This window comes from Leptonotus elevatus, chromosome 1, assembly GCF_054856555.1.
Source record: "Leptonotus elevatus isolate MCC_2025b chromosome 1, RoL_Lele_1.0, whole genome shotgun sequence".
Taxonomy (NCBI): Eukaryota; Metazoa; Chordata; class Actinopteri; order Syngnathiformes; family Syngnathidae; genus Leptonotus; species Leptonotus elevatus.
In genome coordinates, this window is record NC_141239.1 from 27,725,415 (window position 1) to 27,747,284 (window position 21,870).

The 21,870-nt window shown below is 39.3% G+C and overlaps 3 protein-coding genes across 10 annotated transcripts in view; all 3 read left to right on the forward strand.

Annotated features, from left to right (window-relative positions):
- Positions 1-9,544, forward strand: part of ttyh2l (tweety homolog 2, like) — a 43,451-nt gene extending 33,907 nt beyond the window's left edge. The window contains exons 11-14 of one of the 2 annotated variants that reach the window (XM_086058295.1): positions 1,746-1,888; positions 2,011-2,196; positions 5,376-5,454; positions 8,537-9,544. In XM_086058295.1, the coding sequence (XP_085914421.1) occupies positions 1,746-1,888; positions 2,011-2,196; positions 5,376-5,454; positions 8,537-8,617 (489 nt within the window). In that variant the 3' untranslated portion in view covers positions 8,618-9,544. Of the gene's footprint in view, positions 1-1,745; positions 1,889-2,010; positions 2,197-5,375; positions 5,455-7,471; positions 7,651-8,536 lie in introns of those variants that run through there. The other variant, XM_086058306.1, reaches the window with a different exon arrangement.
- A 1,067-nt stretch (positions 9,545-10,611) lies between these two features.
- LOC147181456 (charged multivesicular body protein 6-like) lies at positions 10,612-14,634 on the forward strand. Of its 2 annotated transcripts, none has more exons than XM_086088300.1 (7): positions 10,612-10,840; positions 11,286-11,395; positions 12,114-12,201; positions 13,076-13,162; positions 13,642-13,707; positions 13,917-13,997; positions 14,439-14,634. In XM_086088300.1, exons 1-7 carry the CDS (start codon positions 10,775-10,777, stop codon positions 14,559-14,561), a joined length of 621 nt encoding a protein of 206 aa, XP_085944426.1. In that variant the 5' UTR covers positions 10,612-10,774; the 3' UTR covers positions 14,562-14,634. The 2 variants fall into 2 exon arrangements, with proteins under 2 accessions (XP_085944426.1, XP_085944435.1); XM_086088309.1 differs by having other exon boundaries at positions 10,615-11,007.
- Positions 14,635-14,776: 142 nt separating this feature from the next.
- Positions 14,777-21,870, forward strand: part of LOC147181457 (BAR/IMD domain-containing adapter protein 2-like) — a 73,967-nt gene continuing 66,873 nt past the window's right edge. For 5 of the 6 annotated variants that reach the window (XM_086088286.1, XM_086088276.1, XM_086088261.1 and 2 more), the window contains exon 1: positions 15,470-15,651. In XM_086088286.1, coding sequence (XP_085944412.1) covers positions 15,580-15,651 — 72 coding nt within the window. In that variant the 5' untranslated portion in view covers positions 15,470-15,579. Of the gene's footprint in view, positions 15,450-15,469; positions 15,652-21,870 lie in introns of those variants that run through there. The other variant, XM_086088242.1, reaches the window with a different exon arrangement.

A 21,870-nucleotide genomic window follows, 5' to 3' on the forward strand; every position in this document is an offset into this window, starting at 1 on the left:
AGAGAAAAGGGTGCGGCCTAGGCGTGGCCTGGTGCAGCTATTTACATAAAAGTGGCATACCCCTAAAACAGGCTATTTTAAACAGAGCGTTTTTTGGCTGATTTCGGGACAGCAAAAATATTAGATCCAAAGTCAATTTTGACGAATGCACGTCACAGACATGTCTTTTACACATTTGAGAACTATTTTAGTATGTTAGAAAGTTGAATAATATGAGACCTTTAAAAAGGATCATCTGTCAGTTGACATCCCAAAATCAGGCCAATGCTGACCTTGAACGGAAGGGCCCAAGTGTTCAAATTCAGCCTTATTATTGTGTGTGTGCAAGTCGCCCCGAGAGGAAATTAACTGCTCCTCTAATTACAGGTCCCTCGTTAAATCCTGTAATAGTGTTCACCCAGCTATGTGAACGCAGCAAAATTCCAAATTACCAGCGTAATTGTCTCATTTCTAGTCACTCTTACTGCAATCTAAATCTTCCAAATTCTTGCATTTAATGTTGTTTTTGCCTGATAGTGAACAGACCGCAATAGAACAGAAATAGTTGGAGTGTGTTTTATAGCCCTTCTTAGTTGAATTTAATTCGGTCTGATTCATTATTATTTTTTTGCATTTTCAAACATAAAGCACATTAGGACTGATTGGTTTTCTTTTTGCCTCAAAATATTCTTACCACTTTCAGATAAACCCTTTCTTACATGTCTTATCTGATAGCCGTCTTATCTGTATGGCTATAGCTAGATTTATACTGCATGCATGCTTCAATTGACACAATTCAGATTTATTTTTTCACCCGAGTGGCATTATAAGTACAAAATCTTCAATATCATCAGATGGGAATCAGGCCTCTTACAAATTGGAGTTTTCTTTTTTTTTTTGGTCTTTTTTCCTCGGCTTTGCACAGATAGAATTAGGCGTAATGCGGAAGTTGCCCCGTTGTGGGATGGAATGTGAGTCCCGACCAATCGTATAGTGGCATCTCTCATTTACATCAAAATCAAGATGGTCGGCACGTATGCCGTGCTTGACATTGCAGAAGAAAAGTGACCCGCTGGTATTGGCGCACGGATGATGTCGTTGGCCGCGCATGTGACATTGGCAATTGGAGACCAGTTGTGACGCACGGTCGGCGGGAAAATGGTGATGGGCCCGTTTTTACGCCGAGCGCGTGTGCGCCTGTCTACGAAAATACTGACCTATATATTAAAACACCAAAATGTTCAATGGAATCACGTAATTTTGTCTAATGGAAGTCCACTATCTTAATGCTAGCATACTTTGCAAACTGGCATAGACTAATGGAAATTAGCATGGATGCTACGCTAATGATAAACCTTTTAACAAACGGGGAGCACCAACACATTGAAGCCGATGGAAATAGTTTAGCTACAATTTATGGATAACAACTGTTAAGGTTAAGGTTTGTTAGGGACCTTCTCTGCATCGTCTTCTTGCCCTCAATAATGTTACATCTCCTCCTTAGGGCTGACAGGCATGTGGCGGCACATGCTACACAGAAGGAGCGTAAATCTAAATTTGGCCTTTGGAAAGCATTTTATATGAAAACTTAACTAACACCAAAGTTTTTATATGTGTAAAATGTTTGTAAGTAGTATTAAAAATCTGCGATGATATGGATGTTGAAATGATGAATCATCAGTTGTTGTGTGCAAAAGTGTCTTCTCCAGTTTTACATCTTGAAGACGTCAAGCAATCGGTCACATTTGTGTTTATTTATGCTGCAGGACTACCTTGATGCCCTAATGGGCGTTTGCTACGATGGCGTCGAAGGCCTCCTCTACCTGGCTTTGTTCTCCCTGCTGGCGGCGTGTGCGCTCTCCGCTATGCTGTGTGCTATTTTCCGAGTGTGGACGCTCATGGGCAGGAGGTCAGCAGCATGAGGCAACATCCCCCCCATTCCTCCTTCAACCCCCCACTCGCAATCCTTATCTCATTACCTCGCCAGATACTCCAGCAAAGTGCTGACATGTGCACTGCCTCTGTACATAGAGACAAAGAGTATGACGACATAGACGAGGAGGACCCATTCAACCCTCAAGCGCGGCGCATGTCCTACAACCCGAGGAGGTCCAACATCCACAGCTTCTGCAGCTACACCAGCAGCAGTGGCAGCCAGGCCAGCATCCATACTCCTCCTCAGGCTGCCGCCAGCGTGCTGCCCGCCCCAGAATACATGTAAGAGCAACACCGGACACCAAGATAGAACACAAAATGATGATTTTCAAGTCAGGTTTTTCTTTTGGAAGTATTGGAAATACAGTATGGCAAACTCCAGTTTATCATGGGTGATACATTCCAGACCCACATGCAATAGAGGAAAATTGGTGATATGCGGACACCATATAATTTTAGCCTCACTTTTAAAGCTGTGGGTCGTGACCGAAAGAACAAGATCCCGGATACAAGCGGCCGAAACGAGTTTCCTCCGCAGGGTAGCCGGGTTCTCCCTTAGAGATAGGGTGAGAAGCTCGGTCATCATGGAGGGACTCAGCGTCGAGCCGCTACTCCTCCGCATTGAGAGGAACCAGTTGAGGTGGCTCGGGCATCTGGTTCGGATGCCTCCTGGGCGCCTCCCTGGGGAGGTGTTCCGGGCATGAGGCCCCAGGGACGACACAGGACACGCTGGAGAGACTACGTCTCTCGACTGGCCTGGGAACGCCTTGGGATCCCGTCGGAGGAGCTGGCTGAAGTGGCTGGGGAGAGGGAAGTCTGGGCTTCCCTGCTAAAGCTGCTGCCCCCGCGACCCGACCCCGGATAAGCGGAATTGAAGACTGAACAGAACTGAACTTTTTAAGTATTCCTTAGTGCCTATTGTCACACTCCCTGTCACAGCTTTTTTTTTTTTTTTAAAGGAAGTCAACCCCCCCAAAAAAATTTTGGGAGACAATATGTTCAATTCAGCCCCACTAGTCTAAATACTAGGGGTGGGAATCTTTGAGTGTCTCACGATTCGATTCGATTCCGATTTTTGGGTGCGTGATTCGATTCAGAATCGATTTTCGATTAAGAAAGGTTTTTGATTCAAAATTATTTGATTGACAATGATTTTTGCTTCAAATTATAGATGTTCAAGGAATCGTGATGATCTACTCCAGTTTGACTCTCTAATGCTAATTAGCGCGCTACTCGCTGCACTTTTATCACTCAAAAGAACGGCTCCACGCTGCAAAAAAAACAACTTTTATTGGAATAACTTGATCGTGACTTTTTCCTTCTACTCTCTAATGTGGCTACAATTTAACAGTGTATCAGACTGTGTGGAACCACACTGCCCCTAAGTGGCCAAATCATGAACAGCGCTCCCAATAAAAGGCACACACAAACAAAGGGAAGACAGTATAAAATTACATTTAAAATCGATTCTGAATCGTACTACATGAGAATCGTGATTCTTATGAGAATCGTTTTTTGGGCACACCTTTACTAAATACGGTATTTTGGTTAATATTGCATTCGTGGTATAGGCTATGAGTTAAGCAGCAAAATCCAGCAGTTTTTATCCATCTGTGGGGCGGCCATTTTGCCACTTGCTGTCGACTGAAGATGACATCACAGTTGCTCAGGTCTCAGGTAACAACCAAGCACAGTTCAGCTTCAGAAAACAGGTGAGCTGTGATTGGTCGTTACCAGAAACCTGAGCAACTGTGATGTCATCTTCAGTTGACAGCAACTGGCAAAATGGCTGCCCCCTGAGACGGATGGATTTTGCTGCTTAACTGATATTCCACAAATGTAATATTAATCAGAATGTCATGTTTAGACTAGTGAGGTCACATATAACATATTATTGTCAAGAAATGTTTAAAGTTGACTTCCCCTTTAATAAGAGGCAAAGCGTGCTTGCTTCAAGGTGCTTATTCGGCAATCCGTGCAAAAGTACTGTAAAACATATACTGTGTATACGACCGAATTAAACACTATACTTTATTTAAAAGACAAAAAGTTCAACCTAATGATGTAATGTCACCTAGCAAAAATCTGATACCTTAATGCTAACATAAAATGTGAGATGCCAGTGCTAATGTCCATTAAGATTAATGTTACAGTAATTATAAACCTTCAACACCTGCTACTTGAACACACATGGAGCAGCAACACCAATAAACAAAATATTATAATAAATGTTCTGCTCTGTGGGAATGACGTTATATACACCTTTAAACCTCCACCTCTTCTTGTAATGTTAATCTTGTACATTTTTTTTGTCTATGTACTTTATTTGTTACACATGTTCTGCGTTCCTCTCACATGTTTGTCTTGTACTTGTTATCAAGGTGAAGATAGTGTTTTGATGCGTTTACACTGGTACACTTGTATGCAAATCACCTTTGTAAGGTGCCCATGTCATTTATTCAACGTACCTTCTGTAATGCTAATGCTTGTATGACAATTGCAAGGTATCTAAGAAGTTTTCAAGGCCGTACGGACGTCTCGTGGTTTACACATCTAATTCTAATTCTAATTTTAAAGTAATGTTTCTTTGTAAGACCTTGGACAAGAACAATAGCTAAGCCCTGGGGTACACCTCAGGGTGAGTTAGTGTTAGAACTGCTAGCAAGGTTTAACTGTAGCCTCCTTGCACTAATCCCTCCATCTCTTAAGTGTCTGACCGAAGCCATGCCCTTCACAAACATCCACAGTTCTCAAACATGGCTGTCCATAATGGCAGTAGTGCGTAGTCGTGACAGCCTAGCTTCAGCAAGATAGCAGCGCTAGCAACACTAAGCTAGCATTAGCACTGCGAATAAGCTAATGTTAGCCACAACTGCTACGCATGATTTAGTCATAATGTAGTGTTACTACAATGCTAAATCGGGTCAATTTCATTTTTGGGAATGTACAATCAATTAAAAAATATATATATATCGAGCACAAATGTTGCTTCTGAAACATCTCAGCTGCCTGAGGTCCCTTTGCTCTGATTATTCATTTTCTATTTGCTAATTTTAAACCCAGTTGTAAACAAAAAAGGAATGGGCTTTTTTTTTTAAATAATTATATATATATATATATATATAGAGAGAGAGCCTATATATTATTAATTTCCCATGTAGATATTTTACTATAGTTTCAGTGTGAGTGCACAGCAAATGATTGAGCAGTCGTGCTTTCCATGTCTGATTGATTGTTTTTCAGCAGGTGTGGCAGGTTTCTTAAAAATGTAGTTATAAAATGGGTGCTGCATAGAGCTGATTTTGTTTCCACAGATCATTGACTCATGTACTGATGCTTAACAAATATGACAAAAAAAAGTGTCCACCACCCAGTCCCTCATGTAATGGCTGCAATACTTCACATTGTTTTTCTGCTACTTGCTTTCTAAATGTATGTCTTTCTCCCTCGTCACCTCCCAGGAATCAATCCATGCTGTTTGGCGGGAGCCCTCGATATGAGAATGTGCCATTGATAGGCAGAGGATCCCCGCCCCCGTCGGTGCGTTGGCCGTACACTGCCCTGGTGTCCCAAGTGTGACCAACACTTCCCCCCACATACACTCCCCACCCCCCACCCCAACACTCCCCCACCCTTACACGCATGGCAAAAACACCCTCCAGCTGCAGCAGCTGCACACTGGCCACAACGTGAAACTAGGGGGAAGCGCAAGTGGCGTAAGACTGCCCTCTGGTGGCTCATGACAGAGCCATAATTTTCACCAGTGAATTTAATTTGCTCTTAATAAGACAAAGGCATCAAATGTGTAAAACAACCTCCAAAGAGCACACACGCCTGCATGGTTGCCTCGCTCGTATGTAATAATATAAATGTTAATCCCAGCGCTGATAGTCAATAAGTGAGTCATGTGTCCCCGGAGCAGCTTCTAAATAATAGATAACGCTGGTAAATCCGCACTTTTTCTCCTTTAAAGTGCCCTCTCTCTTTTATAATGAAGCTTCTGTCGGACGGCGGGACCGCATTACTACATTCACAGAATTTAAATGACTTGCAAAAGGCAGACAATGTGGCCCGCTGTTTAAAAATGTACACTCTCTGTCTCCGTGAGATACATTTCAACACAGCCATTAAAGGCAGCTCATACAAGAATAATGGGCCTTATCGCGGAATATCAATGCAGCGGATTGTAAGTGTCTCAAAATGCTACTAGCATAATTGCGTCCCGTGTTGCCCTGTATTGCAACATGAGAGGGTCAAAATATTAGGAACGGCACTCAGTATGAAACTGCAATAATGAGCATATTAAATCAATACTACAAAATGGTATATTGTCTTTTTAAAGACTGAATATCTAATTAAGTCCTTAACAATAAGAACAAGGAAATAGTAATGAAAAATGTAAGAAAAGTACACCAGCATGAAAAATGGCACCATTAAAACCAAATGTCAACATTTATTTTGTTTTAAAATGGTAAAATTGGTTTAAAAATAAGTAATCAAGCATAAAATAAAAGTAAAAAGTACATAATGAAGCAATAATAACAAAATAAAATATTTTTAAATAAACATGAAAAGTAAGGCAAATTTGAAAACAAGCTGTTTATTTTGTGTAATTGAATTTTGAATGAATAAATAAATGAAAACTTTACAATAAACAATTAGTTATTGAGAAGAACAATCTGAGATGGTAAATTAAAATTAAAGAAAATGCAAAAAAAAAAAAAAAATACATAATCCATATTAACTAATTCGCTGCCATTGACGGCTATAGACGTCAAAAATTCATTTGAACTATTTCCATTAGTTTAACATTTTTTCCCACTTTTGTTAACAAGAGTATGAAACCTTTTGTACATTCAGAACAGATATAAAATGTGTGATTAATCGTGAGTTAACTAGGGAATTCATGTGATTAATTACGATAAAAAAATGTAATCGCCTGACGCCCCTAATTTTTTGTAATCTTTTTTTTTCATCACGTCAGGCGATTACGGTTTTTAATTGTAATTAATCGCATGACTTTATTATTTAAACTCAAAATTAATCACAAATTTTATTTCTGTTATAAATGTACAATAAAAAAGTTTTTCTAGGTTTTCATACTTTTGTTAGCAAAAGTGGAAAAAATGTTAAACTAATTGAATTTTTTTGACATATATAGCCGTCAATGGCAGTGAATGAGTTAATAATAAAAATCATAAATTAAAACTATTATCTCATGAAAACAAATCTTCTTTTGGCTCTCAATACACCGGTGTACCTAATGTTGTGACCAGTTTGTGCACTATCAATCAAACAATCAATGTAAACTAATGCTGACCTTATCATTGTAACTTGATGACTTTGTCACGCAAGTTGTATGGAAGGCAAACGCCATCATAATGAATCAGTTGATGTACAGTATGTTGTTTCTCTGTAATGTATTTGTTTACCTGTATGTCCGTTGGCCGCTTCTGCTGTCAGGCTTTCGAAGAATGACAATCATAAATGTGCATGAGACTAACCGCTTTGTTTTGTGTGTTTTGTTTTTTTTAATCATTTTCTGTTATTAACTCAGACTTTTAAAAACTGTAAGTTGCATGTTTTCTTTTTGTAATTATTATCATTATTGTTATGGGTTGAATGTGCGCCACTCTGTGGACACATGCTGTGGGCTCACCTCACCCCTTTTGCTTATGTGTTGCTGTGCCAAGTGCTTGCTCCTTCCCAAACACGCATGCTTCAGCACACTAGCAATGTGAGTACAGTACGACGCCATCTAAATTATGTCCTGTCTGCTTTTTACCATACATTGAACCCCTTGTAATATTCTTTATACACGATGTCCTTTAAATCTACAGCTTGTTTGTTATCCTATGTTTTTACCGTCTGGGCCATTTGTGTTCACCTCACTTCCTTTATTGAACCGTTTTTGTCTGATTTTGTCATCTCCAAGTTTTGTTCTTTAGCTCATTCACTGTCATTGACGGCTATAGACGTCAATAATTAATTCAAACTATTTCTATTAGTTTCACATTTTTTTTCCACTTTTGTTAACAAGAGTATGAAAACCTAGATTTTTTTTATTGTACATTTAGAACAGATTTAAAATGTGTGATTACTTTTGAGTTTAAATAATAAAGTAATTAAACAAAAAGAAAATATTATTAAAAAATTTGAGGCATCAGACGATAATTTTTTTTATTATAATTAATCTCATGACTTCAGTAGTTAACTCATGACTAATCACATTTTATATCCGTTTTAAATATACAATATTTTTTTTCATAGGTTTTCATACTCTTGTTAACAAAAGTGGAAAATAATGTGAAACTAATAGAAATAGTTCAAATGAATTTTTGACGTCTTTAGCCGTCAATGGCAGTGAATGAGTTAATAATATCAATACTATACTGTTTGCATCAAATTGTACAGTTTGGATCTATCAGAGACTTTTTGGGCAAATTGAAACCCATCAATTTTAATGTCATACAACACACATAATAATATGATATAAAATCACAGGTCGCAGGTTAGCCCACCAAATGGTATGTACGTGAATGTATATGTGTGTAATACTTTACATGGTGAAAAAAAGCTGAAAATATTTGAAAGCTTACTTTTTCAATGTTTCTTCCCACAGTACTCGCCCGGTATGAGGGCGACCTATCTGTCCATGACTGAAGCCCAGATCCGACATTTTGGCACGGACTTCCAGGTGTAGCCTGCGCAGCCACTATGCAAACGTGAAGAACTGTCTTCATGTGTCCATTCTGTCTACTGAGCCTGCACTCTGCCGGCGACGTGAGGCGGCTACCTCAGTAACGCACACACGCACATGCAAACCAGTGTGTGCCTTTGGCTGTGTTGTGTGTCAAAGCTGTTTCATGAGGCGAGTTGGCCCTTGTGTTTTTTTTTTTTTTTTTTGCTTGTTTTTGTCCTGTAATCTGGTAGCCTGCATGAGTTTGATTGAGCGAGTGGTTAAAAGTGTAGCCTGAGATTTTTTTGCTACATCCCTTCACAATGGAATTACGATAACTCTTTAGAAGACCAAGCAGGCCACGACATTAACCTGCATGTCTAACTTGATCCAACACAAGGGTTGTGTCAAACCAAGACTGGACAAGTCAATCAATATGACATATTTGCAGGGAGTATGTGTATTTTCAAAATTGCTAATTCTGTGTTACTTGTAATAAGAATGTACATTTTAAGAAAATAAACATTACATATGAGCATAGTAATCAATTAGTTGGTTATTTATCATTAAGAATTATTTCTCCTGTGTCAAACTGAATTTTGAAATATTGGATTAGAATACGTTTATAAGGCAGCATGGTTGGAAACCAAAGTGTAGAACATTTAAAGGAATGCTCCCGTTTTTTTTGAGACAGCTTTTGCATTGGATGACATCATATTGTGCTAAAGGAAGAACATGCGAGAATGAATATATGATGAGAACGTCTTCAAATGTGTGCCATATTTGGCGAAGCTGAATTAACACGGCAGACCGGGTTGAACTATCAATGTGTCATAGTCATGTTCCATCAGTGTACTGCAAAGCACAATCACTTGTTGACTTATCATATGAGATCATGTCAACAACTGTCCAATGCCTTTTTATTGTATCCAAGTAAACTAATGTTTGTCAGCCTTGTGTGATTTTTTTTTTTGTGTATGTGTCATTTATATCTGATCACTTGCTGGAAAGATGTGGACACGTTGCAGGGGTCATTGGTTTATGATAGATTTCTACGTAAATCGTAATGTGCTGTAATCTATCCTACGATAAAAACATGCAATACAGTTGAATATTACGATATCGATGTTATTGCAATATTTAACATGTACCTAAAGAAATAAAATTTGTATTATCAAATGAAAGAATAACGTTTTTTTCCTGTGAGAAAATAGGCAAGCTCAATGTATTTGTCGTTAATTCATTGTAAATACCCTCGATAATGTTCAATTATTGGATGGTGATGCACATTTAAGTTTGCATCTGACGTGTCCAATTCAGATAAAGCATACAATTTCATATGAAACTTATTGCATGTCTTTGGGATTATACATCGCAATATCGATATTTTTTTATATATTTCCCAGCCCTGTGGAGGGAAAAATAATTATTTCTAGGTAGTAAATATACAACGCACAAAATACAAAAAAATTTACCACCTTAAACCACTCATTGAGGAAGACCCCCACTCTATCTTCATTCTCTGCTCACCATGCATACACCACCACCCATACTCTCCGTTCCAGCAGTTTGATTAAACTCTTCCTACCCAAAATCTACACTACTTTTAATCGTTCAATTTTATGTCTCAAAAGACTAGAACACTGCAACAAAAAATATAACTCACCTCATCCATCCCAGTGTCATCTTTAGAAAAGTTAGTGACTGATAGTCATACCATGATATATATATATATATATATATTTTTTACTACGTACTGCCTTATCTAGATAAATAAATAACTCGGATTAAATGAATTCGTCGTATGTCGAGGACGGTAGATCACAGTTGCTGTCCATGGTCCTGATACATTGAAGTGATAATAGCCATCTGACACTTGATAAAAGAAAGACATCAACGCGTCAAATTGCATTAAAGTTGATATATTGCATTTTCAAATATTCCTTTAAAACATAAAGGTATGATTTTTTTCTCTACATTTTACGGCTGTTAGGTTTTCGCGGTGTACGGTCTCCAGGCATTCGTCTCTTGCCGTAGGACGGAGCAACAAAGCAAGCCAGCCGACAGCTTGCTAGCCGGCTGGCGGCGCGGAGACTGCGGTTTATCATGGTCAACTACATCGAAACAACTCACGTTTGGTCCGCCGAGGAGATACAAATGTGGCGGGGATGTTTCTAAAGAATGGGAAACGTGTTTGGGGGAAAGAGTCGACCCTCCCGCGTGACAGAACAAGACAAAGCCGTCTTGGTGAGCTCATAGCGGGGGAAAGCCGATTAACCCTGCAATGCCGTTAGCATTAGCAACATTTAGCATGTTTAGCATCATAAGGGCAACCTGACATCCATTGTGTCAAATATTCTCCTTTAAAATACTGTACAGTGGATATAAAAAGTGTACACACTCCTGTTCAAATGGTAAGATGGAGATTGGTAACGGTATGTGTATATATATATATATATATATATATATATATACGTATATATGTATATATATATATATATATATATATGTATATATATATATATATATACGTATATATGTATATATATATATATATATATATATATATATATATATATATATATATATATATATATATATATATATATATATATATATATGTATGCATACATATACATACACACTCACACACACATACTGCGTATGTATTTGGACTTTTGTCGCCTGGTAGCAATTAAAGCAGCAGAGAGATAAACTGAAGCAGTACCAAAAGAGGATCACCCTCCAGCTGGACAAAGAGAGACTACTCGCCAAGCAGCTGCTAAAAGATGGCAGAAAAGAGTAAGTATGAATTATTGATGTGTATTTGTTAATTCTACTGGATTTTATGAGGAATTTTGTGGGTCACAGACTGCTGCGTTTACATTTGTGTGGTGATTTTGACAATCATTTCTGATAATAATGAATTTTTCATGCAATAATTTTTGGGGTGGTAAAATTAAAATATTTTACTTATATAGCAACTTTCTTTACGCAAAACATGACCCATCCAAACATTTTAAGTCAGTTAAGTCCTGACTGTAAAATTCAGATTACATTTTTTTTTTAATTACAATCTTTTTCTTCTTAAACTTTTTCTTAAATATCCTTAAATTTGGACATTTTCTTATAATATACAAAAGTATTATTTGAAATACTCATTTTAGTGCAGGTAAAGTACAGTATATGTTCAATTTTTCATGCTTATATAATTACTCCAGTCTTATATGTTGTAACATTACGGTTTTATTCCCCGCAATATGACTTTCCCCCCTATTATATTACAACTTTTTTCTTGTATAATTTTTCTTGAAATACAATGTCTTTATTTACAAAACATTCAACTTTTTATGTTAAAGTTGATAGTGAAATTATGATTTTTTTAATATTACAACTTTGTCTTTTTATATTGAATAAATGACTTTTTGACAATGACAAGAACTGGTCTGTTAGTCTTTTTTGTGTGTGCAATTCTTCAAACTATGACTGTAGACTAATTATGCTCTGTTTCTTTTTGCAGAAAGGCTCTGCTGCTCCTTAAGAAGAAGCGCTATCAGGATCAGCTGCTAGACAAGACCGAAAACCAGATCTCGAACCTTGAGCGCATGGTACGACTTCCCGCGGCCACAGTGGTGCCTTGACTTAATGAGTTTAGCATGTTCCGTGACCTCCATGCTCGGAATTCAAATCACTCGTATGTCAGATTGAAGTGAATGGGAATTCAATTCCAGTGCCTCTACAGTCGTGTACTTGATGGAACATACAGGAATATCATTGAATACAATATAATTAAACAGTATAGGTACAAAAGTATCTATTGGCGAATAATTTTTTTTAACCTATTCTTCATTATTCGAGGAAATCTCTACTTAGCAATTTTGCTTTCATCTGATCCGACGCTTTGTGACATTTGCTGCCATCATCCAAAGATGTGCTTGCAAGGAGACAAAAAATATTTGCCGAGCAGTCTTACTGTGGGTCAGTGGGGTCACATTCTTAAAGGAGAAGTCAACCTTAAACATTTCTTGACAATAATATGTTATATGTGACCTCACTAGTCTAAACATGACATTCTGATTAATGTTACATTTGTAGAATTTGAGTTATGCAGCAAAATCCAGCCATTTTCATCCATCTAAGGGGGCGGCCATTTTGCCACTTGCTGTCGACTGAAGATGACATCAATGTTGCTCAGGGTTCAGGCTCAGGCTCAGTTGTGATTGGTTGTTACCTGAGACCTAAGCAACTGTGATGTCATTTTAAGAGGCAAAATGGCCACCTTCTGAAATGGATACAAACTGCTGGATTTTGCTGCTTAACTCATACTCAACTAACAGAATACTGTTAGACTAGTGGGGCTGCATAGAACATATTATTGTCAAGAAGTTTTGGAGCGGTTGACTACCCCTTTAAGTGGAGGTCCCAGTATTGTTTTAAAGACAAAGAGTGGAATTTTCACTTTGAAATGTTGTTTGTCCGCAGGTTCAAGACATCGAGTTCATGCAAATTGAGATGAAAGTCATCGAGGGGCTGAAAGTAGGCAACGACTGTCTGAAGAGTATGCACCAGGTAGATGCGCCACCAAAACTCTTCTATTGAAAATAAGCACCCACACCCTTCAATATCTTATGACAATGAATGGCTCCGACCAAAGCTTCACTTTGTGCTGATGACGATGATTTGTGTTGGCTCACCTTGTTGGAAGATTAAAGGATAAAAAGCGAAGCTGCATATGCTTTATTTGCATGCAAACTACTCATGTGCGCAAACACATCTTTTTTTTCAGTTAAATCAAGACTTCTAATATTCACATGTCAATTGTCAAATATTTTTCAATAAGAAATCAGACTTTTTAATTTGGCATCTTATGTTCATGTAATATCATTTTAATCCAAATTTAGACTTCCCTTAATATTGCAACTTTTATTGGTAATTTGATTTTTTTTGTCTGAACATGTCAGATTTTTTTTCCTCGATTTAAATTCTGACTTTTTCAGTAAAACGCCGACTGATTAATTTGATTTCTCATCTATCCTCATTGGTGGCAGATCATGTCTATAGAAGATGTGGAGAGGATCCTGGACGAGACCCACGAATCGATTGAGTTTCAGAAGGTAAACGTTCCTTTGTGACCTCCGCTCAAATTGGCGCCGTGCCTCAATAAAAATCGCCGGGTGCACCATCACAGTCAATAAAGAAATTCCTCAGTTCAAATTACCCCAAAAAAATACATTGGGGGGTGTCATTGCATTGACTATCTACTGCATAAACATAAGTTTATGTCATGTATTTTTATTTATTGTTTAACATATTCTTGGTGCAGCAAATCGATGAAATGTTGTCTGGAGCGCTCACACAGGAGGACGAGGACGCCGTTTTGGCTGAACTGGAAGCCATTACTCAGGTACTGTATATTATTCATAAACTCAATGCAGCTTTAAAGCACCACACTTGGAGAAGATGTTGTAATTATTTGTGGCATGAATTGTCTATTGTTATTCATTAGCCTAAATTAACATGCATGCAAGCACAAACTGACAACTGATGCAACGCCAGGCATGGACAAACAAATGGTATTAGGTCATTTATCTCACCCTTTTGCTTTTCAAAACAATAATAAATGTTCGGGAATCCAGTGTCGCAACACCAAGTCAAACATAAAACGTGCGTCATTGTGGAAATAACAGTGTTTTAGTGCCGTCCAAACGGGACTTGACAACGTGCCATTATTCTGTCTCCTCTTGACACGCGGCACAACTTTTGTGATTGTCTCTGCAGGAAGACTCGTGCCGCTGAAGCTCATTTGCATAGAAATATTTTTCTTTGTTGCTTTGTCTTGAAACAGGGAGAAGATGTCACACTTACAGAGGTTCCGACAGAACCGCTACCAGATGTTCCAGAGCTTGCCGGCAAAGAACCGGACAGAAGACTGAAGAAGAACATGGACAGAGAGATGCTTTCAGCATAACGTTTTAATACCATATTTCATCACATGACTGACTTGCTTCTACAGTCTTTTGAATAAAACATTCACATTCCTACTTGATGTGCGTGTAAACCCATTGCTCCACAAGGGGGCGCGCTTTGATAAGGTTATTTGCACTGCTCACGCTTACAAACAGGCCTTTCACATGATGCATTGTTGCTCTGAATTGGTGTGACAAAATACGGGAGGGTCCCCGCTTTACGATTAATATGTATGTAAAGTGGGCCCCGTCGCTAATGCGCTTCTAGACCATTTATCAAAAAAAAAAAAAAAATAGGGGCTCCCTCCTGTATGTATTTTAGTAAAGTGCATTTATGTATGCAAAAGTGACTTTACACACCTCCACTAAATTACTAGGAATAGTCTTTTATGTGCTTAAAATAAAAACATAAAGTAGTACTTATTGGACCTTCCACACCACTTATTTTAATGTTTAATATCCTTGTAGTTATACAAAGACCGTCCATTCCAGTGTCACATTATAATAAAGCAACGTGTGTTTTGATCGTTTGTACAATACATAGAGCAGAAAACGTGACGTTGTGCGTACAGCATGATAAAAGACTGGGAGTCAACTGAAAGAAAAACGTGTGGGCGGTCAGCAATTTACGCTTAAACTGGAGGAGGATGCTGCATTCAAGGTCTGTGGGGGGGGGAATCCCTCTCCCGCTTTCAAGTTTCAATCACCCTCCCGCTTGTACTTGTGAATAACGTCATGAGATTTATGTGAAAAACCACTTGTTGTAATTAAAGTGCTGGACACCTAATTTAGTTTGACATATTTGTCTAACGTGGAACATGGAAGAAAGTATGAAAACCGAGCGTCTTTGAAGGCACCGGCCGGCTGTCAGCTGTACGTGAGGAAGGAAGGTGAGTTCAGTTGCAGTAGGATTTCGGCCGCGCGACATCGTCTCTCAGCCTCACAGCTCCCCTTTCCCTCTTCCACTTGGCCATTTCCTACAGTTTTCACGCGGATACACGTTCGGAGGAAAAATCTTTTATGGTCCTGGCCGAAGATTGCACGATGTCTCGCACCGACGAGGTTCACCGAGTGACGGAAAATGTCTACAAGGTAAGGTGCTGCTTAATGAATAAAGTTTGTTCGCTGCGTTTGCCGGCGACACACTTTAGTTTGTCTGCATAATATGTCGCTTATTCCCCCTCATAAATGAGTTCGGAATGCTGCCTTCGTAGTTGGTTAAATGTTTGACTACTCGGCAATTGATTAATTGATCCCCTTTTTTTTCTCTTCACACAACCACGCACACGCACCACGACGTGCACGGTCCATTTGATAATGAAGGCCCGTTTCTCAATCCACTTAGCCTATTCCCCACCTGTCCACCAACAAAGTGCAGAGCTGAGTCCCTCGCCACACTGAGGATTTCAATCCCTTTCCCCCACCACACACACACACACACACGCACCTTTCGTGCTCAAATGGGAGACATTCCAGGAGTTCAAGTGAAGGTTGGGCCTCTTTCTGTCCGCCTCTGTTGCAACAAGTAAACATTTACCCCACGGCCATTTCAACTTGCAAACCTGTTCTGCATACAAAAAAAAAGAAGCTTATCTTGCAAACTACAAAGCGAGTAGCAATGCTAACTGTATGAACTCTAAACACTTGGTAACAATTCTGCCTGTATGTTGACTATGGGCGTTGTAGAAGTGCTGTTTCTAAAATTGTGGATGCTTAATTAGCCAATGTGTCATGATTATCAGGTATATGGGCATAGTCAAATCGGTTTATTTGGATGGTTATGAGATCTGCAGTGCACAGCATCATAATGACATGTCTACAATATTTTTGTTGCCTAACATAGGAGTACAACGATAGACAATTTAATGTATGTAAATAATGGGCAACAGAATACTTCCTGGTAGTAGAAAGTACTGCTGACCTGAACTTTTAACGTGTCGCGTTTGGTGTTGCACCGCCAAAAAGTTATTTTGTAAATAGTTGTACAAACAGGTAGTCACTGTTCCAAACCTCCATCATCGGGTTTGTGCAATACATTTTCTAACAAATATGTATGCTTGGGTTGTCTTTAAGTAATTCAGGAAACATAATAGCTTGCTCTATAGCATTCGATTCATTTCAAAATACCGTGTTTGTACCTAATAAGAGCATCAACAAAGTCAGTTAATTAGCCACTCTGTCAGTGAGCATGACAGAATTTCCACCAATTTATCTATAGAAATGTTACTTACAGACGGTCTCCAATCGAAGCAATTAACCCCACGTAACATCTTCTTTTCAACTGACCCTTCTCACATCCATTCCAAACGATGGCTAAAATCACCACACCGGCGTTTACCCTGTTTTCTCAATTGCTGTGCCTTGCCTAAAACTACCGAATGCAGAAAATTATATTTCAAACTGCTACTGACACCTGTTAATGAAAACGTACACAATGCGCACATGACGTCACATCCACAAACGGAGCAGGAAATTCGAACCCAAATCCAGTCTGCAGGAGTACGCATTGTGAACAGCTAAGGCATCAAATGTACTAATTAGAAGATGTTTCATTCATAAATGCTCAAATATTAAGGCTATTGTAAAGATATTTTTGCATTTGTCAATGTTAGGTTTGTTTGTTTCCCGTGGCCTCTGTGCTTCTTGTTTTTGTCCAGCCCCCACAAACGCAATCTTGCTTTGTGATTGGTCCGAACCGATCGGTGAAAATCAGCAGGCTTGGCACAAGATGGATTCTGGGAGGTTTGTGAAGTCACAAATCCCGCGAGAATTCATCATGCAGGCAAGGTTAATTGCCACCCAGCAGTATATTGATGTCATGGTGAAAAAGGTACATTAGAAGCAGCCCTTGGTAAAACTAGAACAAGAATCGAAACAAACTTCATCAGTTCAACGTTTTTGTCATTGCAAATTTTTTCGTCTTATGCAGTTGTCTTGCCAGCAAAAATTTGATGTATGATTGATCTTCAGGCGCCGCTAGATGGTGGCAGTGAAATTCGGAATAAATTATGAAAGACAGGTGACTTATTTATTAGGGTTGGGAATCTTTGAATGTCTCATGATTCGATTCAATTACGATTTTTGGTTCTGTGATTCGATTCAGAATCGATTTTCGATTAGGAATGATTTTTGATTCAAAATGATTTGATTGACAATGATTTTTGCTATAGATGTTCAAGGAATTGTAATGATCTACTCCAGTCTGACTCGCTAATGCTAATTAGCTCGCTACCTGCGGCACTTTTATCACTCAAAAGAACGGCTCCACACTGCAAAAAAACAACTTTTATTGGAATAACTTGATTGTGACTTTTTCCTTCTACTCTCTAATGTGGCTACAACTGAACAGTGTATCAGCCCGTGTAGAACCACACTGCCCCTCAGTGGCCTTATCGTGTACAACATGAACAGCGCTCCAAATAAAGGCACACACAGACAAAGGCAAGACGGTATCAAATTATTTAAATAAAATCGATTTTGGGACATTTAAAATCGATTCTGAATCATACTAAATGAGAATTGCGATTTGGTTGGGGGGGGGGGCACACCCCTCTTATGTATTGCCACTCCCAGTTAGTTACCGTTAAATTAAACGAAAAACAAAGACTTTCAATAGCTTTGATATTGTTGTATTTATTTCTTCATGTTTCATCATTAAAGCAACTGTATCATACTGTATGTGTGTGTGTACAGTATGTACACTGCCATTCAAAAGTGGGTCACCTGGAAATGTCCTTATGAGGAAAGCACTGTTTTCCAAAGACGATAACTCTAAACCAATCAGAAATACACTCAATGCATTGTTAATGTGGTTATTTAAGTTATGCGCAAGTGAAAGTACCAATGTAGTAATAATGATGACTACACTAGAATATCTAATGGAATCTCCCATCACATCCCTTCACGGGTACCTGAGCGTCATCTCTCAAGTATATTACAACTTAAGTCACTATTAAAATGGATGTACGTACATTAATAAATTTGGAGGAATCGCTGAGGCCAAAGTAGACGAGTGAGGCTGCCGGCTGTCCTTCAGGGAGCAGACATGTTTGAGAAAAGAGGTCAGATGAGCCGAGAGTGATGGACCGGTGCCTCTTTTTAGAGGCGTCGGGGGAAGTCGCGAGGCTATTTTTGTGCTCCGTTGATCGAATGTCCCAAAGCTAACACGTATGTCCGATGCCTTTATTCCTCTTATAGCTTCCATATGATATCATAGTAAGTGTCCAGAGGCTGAAAGTTGGAGAGCGGTTGCAGATGGTGTGTCTAAGGCCTGTCTTGTGGGGCGAAGGCAGCCCCCGTCAAAGCCTTTGACATCTGCAGAGAAGTGGGAGCTGACCCAGTGGCATCAACTGCAAAAGTCATGGCGTGGTTAATGCTGGAAAAGCATTTTTTGGCGTGTGCTGTAATTTTCCGCAGAAAAAAAAAAAATCAGTCCTTGTCAGTGACAATGTTGAAGGGAGGAGCTTCATGTAGACAGGCCATAACCCCGTCAAATAGAAAAACTGTGTTTTGGCGCCAACTTGTGGGATTTATAGGCAGTTCTAAAGCTAATTGGGGAGAATGAGGCATCAATTACTTGTGGATTTTCACTATTTGCAGGGGAAGACTATTTGGAGCACAGCGTACGAGAATAACATTGGGCGAAAAGCCACACTGCTTCACCAAGCCTAAAGAAAACATCTGATCAGCCAATTATTTTTGTACATCCATGTTTATTTTTTATTTTTTAAACTGTAAAATACAACCTTATCGAATGTTTGAATAGTGCTTTTGCCTAACGTGATTGGATGAGATTCAAAACAATCAAAATGATAGCTGAAGCCAAGCAACACAAGCCTTCATCGGGCTTATTATTGAGTGATGCATTCAAGTGCTTCTAAACAAAGAGTGTTTATTAAATGTCTCAACCTGTCCTTCATGTTATTCAACTTGTTTATGTAAACAATGAGGACAATGCGGCATTTATAGTCGTCTTTGGACGGATGAATCGCAGTTTTAGGTGGCCTTAATTTGAGTTCATTAAATTTGATTTAAATATTAGTAAAAATAATTGTGATTGATTCTTCCTTAAGTAATGAGGCTCTTTTTAGCCAGCCCAACAACCGAAGGAAGTCAATGACTGAAAAGGCACAGTGACAAAAAAAATGTGCAACTGAGGAAAAAGAAGAAGAAGAAAAAGACCACTTTGACGTGCACGCAAAAGGAAAATGGAAAAGCTTTTACAGTGAAACCAAAGCAAAAACAGTGCAGGTTGTTAAAAATACATGTTGGTGGACGCGGCCTGTAGACTTGCGTGTGTGCTTTTTCCACCAGCTGGCTTCGGGTTTGGCTGGGCGTCTGCAAGACGCGCAAGCCTCTTAACGTGCCTGCGGATGAAGTCTGAGCACTTGACCCAAGAAGATTAATCGGGCCCAACAAGGAGAAGAATAGGCACAATGCGGCCTCCGTTAGCTCCTTGGGTTAGCATGCTTCTGATTCAGGCGGCGCAGGTATTCAAACACACCCAGGCAGGTAAGGGAATATTAAGGTGTGTCCCGCCGAGATCAGCCCTCGGGACAGCATTCATTTTTTCCCATGAAACCACTCCCAGTGTCAACACGGCCTGGAACGGCGAAGACGATGCCAGTGTGTTATGAAAAGAAAACAAACGCATGTTGGACGCTAGCTAGGAATGGTAGGCAGGGGATACTCTTAATCCTTCCTTACATTTGCCTGCTAAAGGTTTTAGAAATGCCTCATTGTTCACTTGGATCATAGGCATCTGATTTTTGTCAAGTCTATAAGCTGCGATTAAAGCAACACTAAGGAACTTTCAATGTGCGTTGATTATGGCGGCGCCATGTGGACAAAAGCGGTATTGTTATGTATGTGGTCTTAGTGAAATCCGGGCCAATGTTGATCCTTGACTGTACTTTCATCTGGGGTAGCTTTTGACTTATGCCATAAAGCAGTCAGCACATTTGTCGTTTTTTGTGTGGCAGTGTTCCTACCATCCTCCTCAAAGTTGCTTAGTGCCAGTAAAAACGATACAGACCCCCTCAGGCCATGGCAAAGGTACCATTCAACTCGTTTTAAGTCCATGTTTCATCAGAAGAGTCATGAAAATATTTTATTAAGGTTGAAAAGTTCCTTAGTGTGACTTTATGGTAAAAATCCAAAATAATAGCGAAAATAAATTATTGGGATTTATTTATTTATTTATCTATTTATTTATTGAAATGAATAGAAAAAATAAAGTAAGCAAACCTTTTGTCCACATACAAATGTTCAAGATTTAACTGGCTGAGCCTGTATGAACATCTTGCTAACCAAAGCAGCAGCACTGAGTGACCAAAGTACCTAAACAGTCTCAGTAGTATTTACTCAACTAATAATAAAATAATAAATGTTGATGAAATATTATTTTCTCATAAAAACAAAATCCCGCAGCTTCCCCACTGTCCTCGTGTGTTCCGTTTCTCCATGATTTTAAACTCTACCAATTGTAATATGTGCTTGCAACAATGTTGAATATTATTCCATAAATCCCACCGCATTTCATATACTGCTTAGCCAACGCAGAGTCCCGCTTTCCTTACCATGATGACTGGGGGCGGAGCCTGAGATTTGTCTCCAGAGTCATGGCAGCCTGGATCTCACCAGCTTGTCACTGCTGTTTTTGTGGAAGCTGAGCCAAGAATGTGTTAAAAAAAAAAAAAAGCGCAAAGGCACTAAAATCATTTCAACTCCCGGAGGCAGCACTTCATACGCTATACTGTGTTTATGTGGCCCATGGACACGGTTGCATAACCGTTGAAGTAAATAATAGCTTGCTGGTAAGACGCATTTTTACATAAGATTTACATTAGAGACTCGACTATTTGTATATATGGCATACGCAATTCATTTTCTATGTATCCTCTTTTTCAATTCCACGCCATCAGCAGGCCAATCCCTCCGAACAAAATCCACGCGAGCTCTATTCGGGAGTGATACGTGCGTTTCATAATAGGCTCCTCCGTCAGTCCAACTCAACTCGGCGTGTTGAGATGATGAGAGGGAGGACGACGCCAACAGCTCATTTGGGAGACGGGAACAGGTGGTCTCTTAGCAACAACGCGCCATTATTCTTACACGCGCCTTTGTGTCATGGCGACGCGCCAAAAGGCTTGCGGTTGGCGAGCGGCTCTAGCGCCGAATGCTCTCAAAGATTTTTTGGGCGTGTCAGCTGGAATGGCACTTAAAGCGAGAGCTCGCAGCCGCTGTAATTGGCCCGCTTTGTTTGTTTGCTACCCCGACTCACCTGTTCTGTTGTCTCGCCTTTTTAAGCCG